The following is a 13238-nucleotide window of genomic DNA, read 5'->3' as shown; positions in this document are numbered from 1 at the left end:
GATGGACCTTTGGTCTGACCCAGTACGGCCATTCTTATGTTCTTTGAAGAGATACTGGATTTTCTTTTAGGAAGGTTTGGCTTATGTGGTTATGGACTTGAACTTTCCCATGGTAACCTGGGAACTTTACTTTAAGTGAAGCCACGTGGATCAGTAATTCACTGCTGGTACAAAAGATCTCTCCTTTCTTGTAATTGGGACCTCCTGAGGAAGTGACAAGATCTAACAGTGAAATATTGGATTTAACTTCCTTGAAATAATTGGGGCTACTATCATGTTTTTTAGCCTACCCTCTGCGGGTGTTTGAACGTTTTCCTCTTCTAGGAGTGCTAGCAGATTGAAGCCATTGAATGCAGGTTCTGTAAAAAAAAATCCAAATGAAAAGATTCAAATTCACATTTACAACAGCCCTTTTTGCATCTGAGGTTTCCCCATTTTTTTTTAAATGGCAGGTGGTTAACAAAGAGACCAAAAGAGCCCATGATATACCAGAGTAGCTTCAAAAACATTAACCAAGACATACGGCAAAAGTATTTTCCAATTAGTCTGTTCAATACGGAAAGAGGCTTAATGTTCAATATTAAAAAATGACAAGATATAAATCCTGCATCCCAACTCAAGTGATGATATTCATAGTCTCTGAATGCTAGAAGATCAACAAACCAAAACATGACTGCCATCATCCAGTCTTGCACTCTCTAAGGGCTATGAGATTTCAACAGTCGGTAGGATCAGGACCCTTAATACCAGCACTTAAAATAACTTCAGAAATCCAGAAGGCAGAATTTTAACCACTGAAGAAAATATCATACAACCCAATCATCACACCCATTACTTTAAATCCCCCTCAAAATCTTATTTTATGTCCTCTGTTATATGACACAGCTTTAAACCAATATTTACTACTAATGGTTTTACCTTTATATGGACGCATTTCTGGTATTTCCCCTAGTGCAACTTGTTTTTCCTACATGAGAAAGAGAGCTTTACTATCATATACTATTTACAAGAGCTACAATTTCTAGCATGAATTTAAAATGTTCGGACGAAGATACCCCCTACATAGTATTAACATGACTAAAGAGAAAAAATGAATGATGATGAAGTGAAGTGTTTGAGATTAGTCCTCTTGTACTCAATATTAATAACAATTTTCAATTTATTGTGAATGACACACTGAAAAGAAATTGCTGTTAGCTTATTTTGTGTTTCATGAGAAATTCTAGGCTTTGAAAAAACCCAGTATTTGAAAAAAACCTTCAGTATTTGCACATACGGCACACTACAGTCATACCAGCAGACAGTCAGTCTGCCATGGTACTGTCATAAATATGGTACAGCCAAAACAAAATGGTCCAGTCAGCCACTCAGAATGCAACTGGAAAATTAAGGCAGAATTTCTGTCCGGCACAGGACAAAACACACTAACTTTTGGGTGCAAAATCTATATTGGCTCATGTTAACTACTACTATGTGCTTACAGGCAATTAGTTGCTCAGCTGCCGAATCTGCATACATAAATGCTAGTTTACACACACCACTATAAAATTTTTGTATATTCAACGGTGTGCGTGCATTTTGTAGGGAGTCTCATTTGGCAGATGGGTCTCAGCATCCAAAACTATAATACAGCCGATGATGGGGTGTTCATCCCACACCAGCCTGGAAGGTGTTAATGAGGCTCAGAAAGGGCCAATTAACCAGATAGGCCACAGCTGAGGGGAATTAGGTGGCCTAAGTAATCCTCTGAATGATGACAGGACCATGGTCTGCAATTGAGCAGGCTACCATTGCTAGAGATAGGTCCCTGGACTGGAACCCAAAGTAGTGGGCGGGTCTGGGTTCCCTACCAGCCACTAGAGAATTGCCTGAGACCGTTAGTATGGAAAGATTTTGATAGTCCAGAAGGTGAACCACTTAGTGACCTGACTGGAGGACTGAGTCACGAAGAGGACGCTGCAGCTCCTGGACTGAGAGAGTGGCCGCAGAGTGAGAGTGACAGAGTGCAACCACAGAAAGGGGCATTGGCCTGGCAGTGCTAATCCCCAGAACAACCAGGAGGAGGTGCTTCCAAGCGGTGAGTAGAGCACCCTATGACACACCCATAGATGATTGGATGGAAATAATACTAGATGGAGAGTGACATCACCTGTATCAGATCATGGGCTAAACGCTTCAGAGCTTCTTGAGTTTCTTCACTAATTTCTGTTTCTGTAATGACCTCCCAGCTACCATCCTGGAACCTCACAGGCATGGAGAAGATAATCCCTTCAGGGATACAAAATTGACCTAAAGAAAAAATTCCCCCTAAACATGTTTCTTGCTGATCAAAACACACAGTGATGTGCTCAAATACTGTAGTAGTGAGTAGCAATCTAAAACTCTAAAATAGACAGATTATTGCCTTTCTCATCATACAATTCAAAGAACACCGAACTCCCTGATTCATCATGACTGCAAGTTTTAATTAGGAATCCACAAAATCATTGTGTACCCTAACACTGGATATGCAAAATTCCTTATTTCCATCTCTTCTTTAAATGGCACATTTGAAAATATTTCTAAATGTATTTGGACTCATAATCACAGTTAAAGGACATTCTTTCAAAATGTAGCCCAAAGAATCAATAACGAATTTAAAAATCCTTTCTACAAAGCAGTGACTACATAAAATCAATTGAATTAGTGGGTTAAAATAGAGGGACAGGAAAATGAAACCACAAAAACACCTAAGTAATTTTGTGAGATGCATGTAAAAAGTACACACAGCATTCTAGGATCTTGGAAGAATAATTTCTTAGATTTGGAAGCTCTTGTGTTAAGAAAATAAATTATCCTCAGAGAATCACGATTTAATTGAAAATTGTTAAAGATCTGAATTAAAAAATTACTATTACACTTATTGAAGGAAGCTATAGAGTAAAGCGAAATCTTCACAGTATGTGTGAAATACAAATAGAAATTTACCTTCGCTGAGTATTCCCATTGAGACAATCTCCCCAGAAGGAGAGTCTTGATACCAGTATCTCAGCACAGTAGCTATTACATGAGCAGGTGACATGCCTAAGCAGTGATGCGCCCGGGAACTCAGGGAACTCAGTACAAATGCAAATTCTGAACGCACCCAGTTGCTGTCATCAAGAAAGGAGAGATTTTTAATATAATTATGGAAGACTCAAGATCAGGTAGTCTTCTAGATTAAATAAGAAATAAAGACAGTGGAAGATGTCAGTATGGACTAATACAGTTCTCAGATAGGGTTTCTCAAACTTCATTGCACCATGACCCCCTTCTGACAACAAAAATTACTACCTGACCCCAGGAGCATGGACCGAAGCCTGAGTCCACTTGATTCCCACTGCCCTGGGTGGGGAGCCAAAGCCAAAGCCCATTGCCTAGGCAGGGTAGGGGTCAAAGCCGAAGCACAAGGGCTTCAGCCCCAGCCTATAACCTGACCCCCGCTACCCAGGGCTGAATCCCTTGGGCTTCGGCTTTGGATCCTGGCTTCAGCCCCAAGTTCCAGCAACTGTAAGCTAGCTCTGGCAACCCCATTAAAATGACCCACTTTGGGGTCCTAACCCACAGTTTGAGAACCACTGGACTAATTCAATCTTGAGGGCTTAAAGCTAGTCACCTACAGCTATAGATAAAAGCACAGAGGTAGAAGTGGCCTGGTTGTCAGAGGTGAAGAGTGTTGCAGGTGCAGGTCATTTATTCAAATGCCTTCCTTCAGCATTCTAAATTGTAGTGGGGACTCCAGAAGGCCCTTTTGGTGGAGGTAACCGGGGGAATGTGCTGAATCTGCAAATCCTTGATCATAACCTCTCCGCTGCTCCCTTGTGGCTGCAGGGTCCCCTCAGAACACAGACTGTTCGACTAGTGCTGTCAAGTTAATAAAGCCAGGTTTTCAAAGGTATTTAGGCACATAAAGATGTAGACAGGTGCCTTAGCTGGTTTGTCAATAAAGATTAGGGCCTGGATCCACAAAGGGACACCAAACATCACAACCTCTAACTTTTAGGCACCTAGAAAATCACAGGAACAGCACTGTGATCCACAAAGCCTGGGTTAGGTGCCAAGGCTCCTTGTACAATGCATGAGGGGAGACAGGCACCTTAGTATTGTAGGCCTCACTTGGCACGAGTAACTAGACAGAGGCGAGGCCTCATTTCTTGGGAGACAGAATTATGGAGGTAAATGGATTAGCAGGCTGGAAACAGTGTCTGTATTAACTAAGATTAAGGGGGAACATCCAGGGAATCATTTACAATGGACAAGACAACAATGTATAAAATAAAGCCTGGAATGTAAGGTGAGGTAAAGAGTAAGTCAAACACTAACAGCGCGTGGACCAAGCATGCTGTACAGTGGTTGGTTCCTACAAAGTAATAAAGACAATACCAAAACATGATGCTATGTATAGTAAACTAATGTGATGTGTAAATGTGTATATAAAGGAGGAGGGGGTTCTGTGTAACTTTGGATGCATGATATACCCTGTACCCACCAACTACATTTGTCTGATCAACTCAGTGTAGCTTTAGTATTATGCTAGAAAGTATCATCTTTAATAATAATAATCTCCTTGTATTTGTGAGTGGCCTCAGGTTGATATGGATTTAAAAAGGGTAACATTTAAAAGATCAAAATGAAAAACAAATGTATACTGTACCCATCATAGATCATGTCCAGCAAACGGCGTGAAAAGTTAGGTGGGCCCCAGATAGCACTGTCATATCTGTAAACTTTTGCTTTAGACAGATCAACGTAGCTATTGCCACTGATATTACCCCAAACAATCACATCTTTGACTCCTGTAACAAAGAAGACTATATAAAGATGAGTGAACAGAAAGATTTTGTGTTTTAAATGCCTACTGCCTTGGAGCAGGAGTCATTTTACCTCAGAACTGCTACAATAACAAAAAAGAACTTAATGTATGAAACCCAGACAGAAATTGAAGTAGGAACTTTAACCTATCTGATGTAGTTGTATACATTAGTGCAAGGGTTCTTAAACTGGGGGTCAGGACCCCTTAGGCGGTTGCAAGGTTATTACATGGGGGGTTGCGAGTTGTCAACCTCCACCCCAACCCTGCTTTGCCTCCAGCATTTATAATGGTGTTAAATATATATATAAAAAATTTAATTTATAAAGGGGGGGGTCATACTCAGAGGCTTGCTGTGTGAAAGGCATCACCAGTACAAAAGTTTGAGAATCACTGCATTAATGTATATCGTAGTGCCTATTTAAGTTACTGGATAACAAATCAGAACAAATTGCAATCACGGTAATATTACTTTTAAAGCCTTAGGCACCAATTCTTAATGGTGAACTGTAAAAGATAATTAAATAAAAAATCAAACTGCTTTGGTGAATACCCAAATAGCAAATATCTGGTGAATTCCCCAAATAATAGGATATTTAACATATTAACTTCAAAGAAAAGTGGTGATTGCACCTGCAAAAATGAGTGTGCAGCCTTGTACTTATAAATGTCTGCACTTCTCTTATGTAGAATCCCACATCTGCAGGTATAATGGGTGTACTTCTGTTTTTTACATATACTCCAACTGCATCCTGCTTTGAAAATGCGTTAATTCTGACCACTGAAGTTCCCAGATTGTGACTGATATTGAAGAGTACAAATACAAATTACTCACCTGCTGAATTCATATTCAGTTTCCTAGCCAGCATAGCTTTAGCTGCATTTTCCAAGGACGTTGCCACAGCGATAATATTCTGGCCGTCAACGGATGGGGCAAATGTCATAATCATTAATGCCCTAAGGTTCACAAAGGTTTTTCCTGACACAATAACTTTGACCCTGCTGTTGGCATTCTTCTCAATCAGGGAACCATACACCTTACATTGCTCAGTTACCTGTCTGATGCAGTCTTCAAGTGATGGGATCTCGTGTTGAAAGAGGATATCATCAAGCAAAATTACAATATCAGCCTGAACAAAGGCATCATCTAATTCAGTGTGCATTGAGACACTGTGAAGGAGGGGGAATGCCAAGTCTTCAGCCTCCATCACAATACCATGCAGAATTTCCTTGTAATGGCTACTGTCAAGCAGATGAATGCTAACCTCTGTTGCCATCCCAAACACTTCTCCATTGGCCAATAATGGAATCAGGTTATAGCAGGCAGGAGCTGATGCACTGATGAGAAAATTTAAATATGGAAAATCTTTGTTAATCAGTAAATGCTCCCGTTTGTACTATAAAATGTGTTATAAAAATGAATGACAAAGAACTTTGTCTTGTAGCTGATTAATATTCAAATGATCTATTACCTTATATCATTTCAGTCTTGCTTTCATATCATTTCGTGTATTAGCATAATGCTGCAATGTTTGGATTACCAACACTATATGGGAATATTTATTCATGTGAAAATTTCCTCTATGCTTTAAAATATAACATTTCATCAAAATATTTCTATTGGGTTCTGCTATTGTAACAATGTTCTTTTTCCAAAGCTCATTTGGGGGCTAAATTTGGCCGAACAGTGTCCCTTTAAGTTCATATCACCTTGCCAGGTTTTTGGGGGGGAAAAGGGGGCACAAGAAGGATTAGATTGTGGGGGAAGTTTAGAAGCTGCAAACAAAACATAAATACCTTCTGGAATATCTATTAAATGCCCATAAACAATAGTGAAGGGTGCAGTAAAAATGACAAAATATATACAACCTATTCCAAGTAAATGAATCAGCAAGTACATGAAGAATTTAGTGCTTTACTTATAGTATTTTTTAAAACAAATTGCTACAGCTATGGACAATGTTTTACAAAAAGAGCTTTTTAATTTACATTAAAATTTAATTAAAAGGGACATCAGAAGTTGATGTAGTAATGTGTTTTAAGGTTTAGGATTTTAAAGAAAGAATTTACAAAAAAGATAAATTACTTGTAAAGTGTATGTACCTCAGTTAATATAAACAATATCAAAATGTATATGTGTAAGCCCCACATTCATTTAATCAGCTGAAGAAAGACTGTATGAGAAGAAATACATTATTCTAAAGCTGAATGAATATTACTGTGCTTTTGCTTTCTCACCTGCTGATCCAGACCTGCAAGGGGTTGATAAGACTTTTAATATATTCCTCCTCTTTCTCAATTTCTATGTGGGTCTGCAAATTCTCCTTAGCAATTCTCAGCATCTGCTCACTCAGCATGTCCGAGGTGATGCCATAGTAATGCTCACAATGAAGAAAGGACATTCAGTAATTAGAGTGTGGCCCCAACACAACTAAGTTTTACCACATAAAATAATGTTATGTAACATCTCAAAAAGGAGAAAGGAATGAGAAAAGACTGCAAAATGTTGATTAGCAGTACAGTAACTCCTCACTTAACATTGTAGTTATGTTTCTGAAAAATGCAACTTTAAGTGAAATAATGTTAAATGAATCCAATTTTCCCATAAGATTTAATGTAAATGTGGGGAGTTAGGTTCCAACGAAATTTTTGGAGGGCAGACAAAAGGCATTATATACTTTACAGTACTGTACTGTGGTGGGGAGGTGCCCCTGGCTTACCCCACACAAGCTCATCCGGGGCAGACAATGAGGCAGGCAAGAACGCTAGGAAGAACCTTGCGCAGCAGTAGCTTCCCCCCCAGAAGAACAGGTGCTGACTTTGCTTGGAGATGCTCTAGGCCTGCTTCTTCCCATCCCCACTCCACTCCAGGCCCGCCTCTTCCCACCCCCACTCCACCTCCTCCCTGAAGCACGCTGTGTCCCTGCTCCTCCCCCTTCCTCCCAGTGCTTCCCTGCTGCCAAACAGCTGATTGGCAGCACTGAGGACTTTGTGGGAGGGAGTGGGAGGAGAAGAGATGCGGTGCTTCCGCGCTCCTCCCTCTCCCACCAGTGGCAGATTTAGAGTTAGTGGGACCCTGTGCTCAGCTTCATTTTTGGGTGCCCCTACCATGGGGGGAGCATTCTCTCTTATCTCCCCCCCCGCCATTTTTCATTCTTTTTTCCTCCATTCTCCTTCTGGGGCTCAGGGTCTGGGAGGGAGTTAGGGTGCAGGAGGGTGCTCAGGGTTGGGTGAGGGGTCTGAGACGGAGTTAGGGTGTGGGAGGGAGCTTAGGGCGGGGGTGTGGGAGAAGGCTCAGGGCTGAGGCAGGCAGGAGGTGCAGAGCACTTACCTGAGGCAGCTTCTGTTTGGTGCAGGGGGGTGTGCAGGTGGCTCTGGGATTCTGGGATTCAAAGCGCCGCTTCTCTCCGGCCAGCTTTGAAGGGGAAAGCGCCGCTTCTCTCCAGCTGCCGGCTGTGTGACTGCCCCTGCTCCTCCTGAGTCCTCCAGCCTGTGCTCACAGGGCCACATTCTGAAAGGGGTTTTAGAGCTGCAGGCCAGGGCCCCGGGCCCCCGTTAGCCCAGGGCCCTGCATTCCCTAAAGCCCCTGTGTTCCGGGTGGCCCTGCCTGCCGGGGAGGGAGGAGCTTCCCAGCTCCCTCCCTCTCAGAAAGTCCTAAGCACCGCCGAACAGGTGTTTGGCGGCGGGGGAAGCACTAGGAGGGAGGAAGCGGAGGGCGGAGAAGAGGAACTTGTGCAATGCTCCATTGCAAAGTCAGCCAAATGACATTATAAGGAAGCACTGCACAACTTTAAATGAGCATGTTCCCTAATGGAGCAGCGACGTAACTTTGAAACAACGTTAAGCGAGAGGATATTAAGTGAGGAGTTACTGTACTGAAAGTCTTTTTACCTGGGCATGCTCCATAAAATCGTTAAATCCTCCCAGAAGCAGGCCCTTCCCTCCACGGTCCAATAATTCCCGCCAAACAATTGGTGAGCGTTTGTGTTTCCATCCATTCTTTTCACAGATATCATGAAGCCACTGCTACAGGCAATACACCCAAAACAGTTTTAATTTTTTCACATGCAAAAAGGCAATATTTAAATATTACTGCTGGTACTTTCCAATGTAAGATCATAATTCTTATCTAAATGCACAGTTGTGGGATACTTCACAGGTCTCCCAAATGTGAATATTTGAAAAACAGAGGAACCTTACCAACCAGATGACTGTGATGTATTGTGCAAGGAGATAATTAGCATGAGAACAAAATATCATACTTGTCTCCTTAATCATATCATGGTGAAAAGTATTGCTCAGCTGGTTTAGCAGTGAACTGTAAGAGGTGATACTATCAGTAAAACCCCTCTTACAGCTTTGTTTGCCTCATGAGATAGTACTGGCATTTTTTTCTAGTAACTTCCCCTAGTTTCTCTGCTGCAGGTAAGATATCACCATTACCCTAAATAGCTACCAGCGGCTAGATAATAAAGGAAATTACATCTAAGAGATTTAATTTTTCTGTAACACATGCAAGAAACGCCATTTCAGTAAGGAAGAACTTGAAGGAGGCAACTGTCTTTTTCCATTGTTTTTTTGGTAGCCCTTTTTATTAATAGATATTATTTCAGCTGCTTCGAAATAGATGATGCAAACTGGTTTACAGATGGGCTGAAAGGGTTGTCTAGTTGTTCACTGCAGCTTCTGTAATGTACAGCATTTTATCAAATGCTATTTTGTAACTACTGTCATCCATATAACTACAGCTACTACTTACTACGCTGCACTCTACTAGGTGTGTACCCATTTACTTTAACTGTTTATTGGAAGTATTCATGGAAATCAATTTCATAAGTCATCTAATACTTTGGTGATACTAATTCTTAATTAGTCTGACTTACTCTAGATATGATCTAGTACATTATGGTCACAATAAAAGGGAAATTATCTTCAGCTGGATACTTCTGATACTATCCATTGCACATTCACACACTTAGTGACAGATTCTCATACACTAACGATATTTTACAGCATGCTGCTATTAATATAATGTATTCTTTGTAGTACTATAGCACTTAGACGCATGGACCAGGACCCCATCGTGTGAGGCACTGTACAAACACACCCCAAAAAGCTCACAGTCTAAGTCAAGAGACAACAGATGGATACTAACAGACAGAGAGGTAAGCACAAGAAAACAACGAGATAGTACTGTCAGAGTACGGTGATCTATGTGACTCCACCAATATGCTGTAAAGGGAACTTAAGAGTAAATGAGAATGGAGCTTTTAGTTTCAATACTTTCAGTCATTGTAACATAAAACTGTTCCTTCTCCACAGATTTATTGGCAAATAATGACTGAGAAGGAATATATATTTGAAATACGCACATATTAGAGGATCAGTGTATAATAGGCTAAGCAGGCACTTGTACTCTGAAAGAAATAGTAACTTCTTTAAGATTTTAATATCAAAATATAATCTTAGACTTATAATCATTCTGCCATTATATTTTGTATTATGATTTGTAAATATCCCAGACTACAATAGTAATTTGGTGTCTGAAACTCATATAGTTTTCAGAGCCAGAAAGTGGTGCTAATATGCGCAACAAAGGAAGCACACTACAGGTCAGAGGCACATTCCATGCTCAACCTGAAGCACAAGGGCATCTATTAATGAACTGAATTAAAAACCCTTACCTCCCACTTGTCAGGATGCTGAGTAATCTTGTGTATCTTGAAATTAGGCAAATTAATCTGAAGATAGTCAGCCAGAAGTTCTGCCTTAGCAAAGTATGGACAGTCTGCCTTACCTGAAAATAAGGGAATTAGCATAACTCTAAGAATTTATTAATCTGATTGATGAAAGACTCATAAGATACACATTTTGAAAAACAAGTCATTCTGATTCAAAAGAAGGAATAAGAGAGGGGACTTTACAGGACCAGTTTTCTGTGGGCTCAGGAACATTAGTAGTATAAGAATATTAAATACCAGGAAAGAAAATTTCAGGGAACTAAGACACCTAAACTCCAGTTCAACAAAAGTACTTATTCACGTGATTAACTTTAAAGGGGTTAAGGAGGATATAGCAGGGGTGATAGTAGCAGTAGGAAGAAAGTCCATTAATAAATGAAGAGGGAGGTGAAATTAATGATGACTCAGAAATAGCTAAGATACTGTATTTATTTTTTTCTTTTCTCTTTTTAAAAAAATTTGCCTTTAACAAGAAAATAAAAGAAGCTTTGAAAATCCAGAAGTAAGAGAGTCTCTTTAAAAAGCAGAACCTGACTAATTCACACTAATGACTGGGAGACCCTAATAAGGATAATTGAATCTTATAAATTAGGCTACAATCCTTCAAGGTGCACTGCACAGGCAGATCTCACTGCACCTGCATGGAGCCCCAGTGAAGTCAATAGGAGACTATCCACATGGGAAACTTTACAGGATAAGGACTTAAGTGACAAAACAATTTTTTAAAGTGCAAGGATGCAGAATTAAAGCGCATGCTGTTCATTTATATGTCAAGTGCCATTTTGATTATATATGACTATACTCCAGGATGTACTGTGTCAGATGACTTGAGCTTGCATGGCTTGGGCTGTGGAGCTATAAAACTGCAGTGTAGACATCTGGGCATGGAGTGAAGCCTGGCTCTGGGATCCCATGAGGAGGGAGGGTTCCAGAGCCCAGGCTCCAGACCAAACCCAAACATGTACGCTGCAATTTTTCAGCCCCATAGGCTAAGTCAGCTGACATGAGTGTTTAGTTACAGCATAGACACACTCTAAATATTCTGCAGCATACTTTGTAAATGTAATGAAGATGTAGTAATATGTGATATCACTACAGCACTCTGCTATTACATTTTTGCTGAGATGGGAAGACAACACCATTACTTGTAAGAATTATAAGTCTGCAGAATAGCAATATTCTATTGTACTGGTAAAGAACAGGTAAGACTTGAAAAATGTGAACATATCAGTCTTTCTAGATGATATATATACTTGAAAATCAGTTCAGGAAAGCAGCCTAATTCAGGATTGCATTTAACTGCCTGCTTAAATTTATATCCCATTGAAGTAAATTACTTTCATGAATGAGAGGAAAAAAATGGGAGGTAATGTATTGGATTTTAGTAAACCATTTGATAAAGTTTCTCATGAAATCTTACTCTTCAACTATATTCAAACTGATTTAGCTAGGAACTGTGCCATTGGTCCTGAACACTGGCTTGCCAGCCATAAAGCAAGTGTAATGATAAAGATGTAATATTTACTGTTGTTGTTATCTTAACATCTTCATTAATGAGCCACAACAGAAAAAAATAATTTCCAAATGAGACCAAGTTGAGAGTTGTATGATTTATACTCATCACATTATTGCTACCACTGGACACAGAGTAATTTAAAAAAACAGCCAAAACATAACAAAATGAAATTTCATTTGAAAAAAGAAGTAATATATCTGGAATAAAATAATCAAAAATACTAGGATACCATGGAAGAAAGAAAACAAACCCAATAATATGGAATGAAGACAAGGTCTGATAGCAGACAGCAAATCAGATGTATTTGCAGCATGATGTGACAGCAAATACAAAATGCATGTGCAATTGAACAGGGCAGTTCGATAGGCCCTCTATGCTGCAATCATGGACCACTCTTGGACACCAAAGCCTGTAATAATGAGTGTGCTGAAGGGCAACATTTAGTCTGAGTGTAAGGGAAATCTTCCTGGCACTGAGATGTATAAGGCTCCCAGGGAGAGCAGGTGAGGCCTCAGCCCTACAACCAGACTGGGCAAAACACTACAGAATGTGAAACAAACCTATGCGCCCCAAAGGATATGAATTGAGTGAGCATGGAGCTGCCCCCAAATCCCCTAACTGCCCCCATAGCCCTTCCTGTCCCCTCTAACTAGCCCCATAACCCTTCCTTACCCCTCTAATTGCCCTATACTGCTTTGACTGCCCCATAGCCCTCCCTGGCCCCTCTAACTGCCCCCATAGCCCTCTAATTTCCCCCATGCTCCTCCAACTGCCTATACCCCTCTCTGCCCCCCATATCCCCTCCCTGGCCTCTCTAACTGCCCTATACCCCTCTCTGCTCCCTATATCCCCTCCTGGCCCCTCTAACTGCCCCCATAACCCCTCCCCCTCCCTCTAACTGCCCCTCATGCCGTGTCCGTGTCTCTGTCCCCACTATCTCATAACTAGCTCAGCACCCTCCGCTCCGCCGCCGGGGGAGTCCCTGGGGGAGCGGGCGGGTCTCTCACCAGCCAGCACGAACTTTGCCATGAGGTGGCTGGCGGCGGGGCACGAGCCCCTTGGGCAGCGGCTCTTGGCTGTTGCTTAGCAACGTGGAGACGCTGCCTCTAGTCAACCTCGCCGCGCGAGGGAGAGCGCGAGAAGGTGTCCCCTG

The 13238-nt window shown here is 41.1% G+C and overlaps 1 protein-coding gene across 2 annotated transcripts in view; it reads right to left on the bottom strand.

The window, feature by feature from the left end:
- The window catches only part of MDH1B (malate dehydrogenase 1B), a 16314-nt gene extending 3077 nt beyond the window's left edge, over positions 1-13237 (bottom strand). Inside the window, exons 1-10 of one of the 2 annotated variants that reach the window (XM_032765111.2) lie at positions 13093-13237; positions 10513-10625; positions 8720-8854; positions 7067-7209; positions 5664-6166; positions 4673-4814; positions 2968-3131; positions 2150-2289; positions 919-967; positions 291-359 (exon numbers count right to left, since the gene is read on the bottom strand). In XM_032765111.2, coding sequence (XP_032621002.1) covers positions 291-359; positions 919-967; positions 2150-2289; positions 2968-3131; positions 4673-4814; positions 5664-6166; positions 7067-7209; positions 8720-8854; positions 10513-10625; positions 13093-13114 — 1480 coding nt within the window. In that variant the 5' untranslated portion in view covers positions 13115-13237. The remainder of the gene's footprint in view (positions 1-290; positions 360-918; positions 968-2149; positions 2290-2967; positions 3132-4672; positions 4815-5663; positions 6167-7066; positions 7210-8719; positions 8855-10512; positions 10626-13092) is intronic. The other variant, XM_032765113.2, reaches the window with a different exon arrangement.
- Between the last annotated feature and the right edge of the window lies 1 nt (position 13238).

Source organism: Chelonoidis abingdonii, chromosome 10 (assembly GCF_003597395.2).
Source record: "Chelonoidis abingdonii isolate Lonesome George chromosome 10, CheloAbing_2.0, whole genome shotgun sequence".
NCBI lineage: Eukaryota > Metazoa > Chordata > Testudines > Testudinidae > Chelonoidis > Chelonoidis abingdonii.
This window is presented reverse-complemented; position numbering and strand designations above follow the sequence as displayed.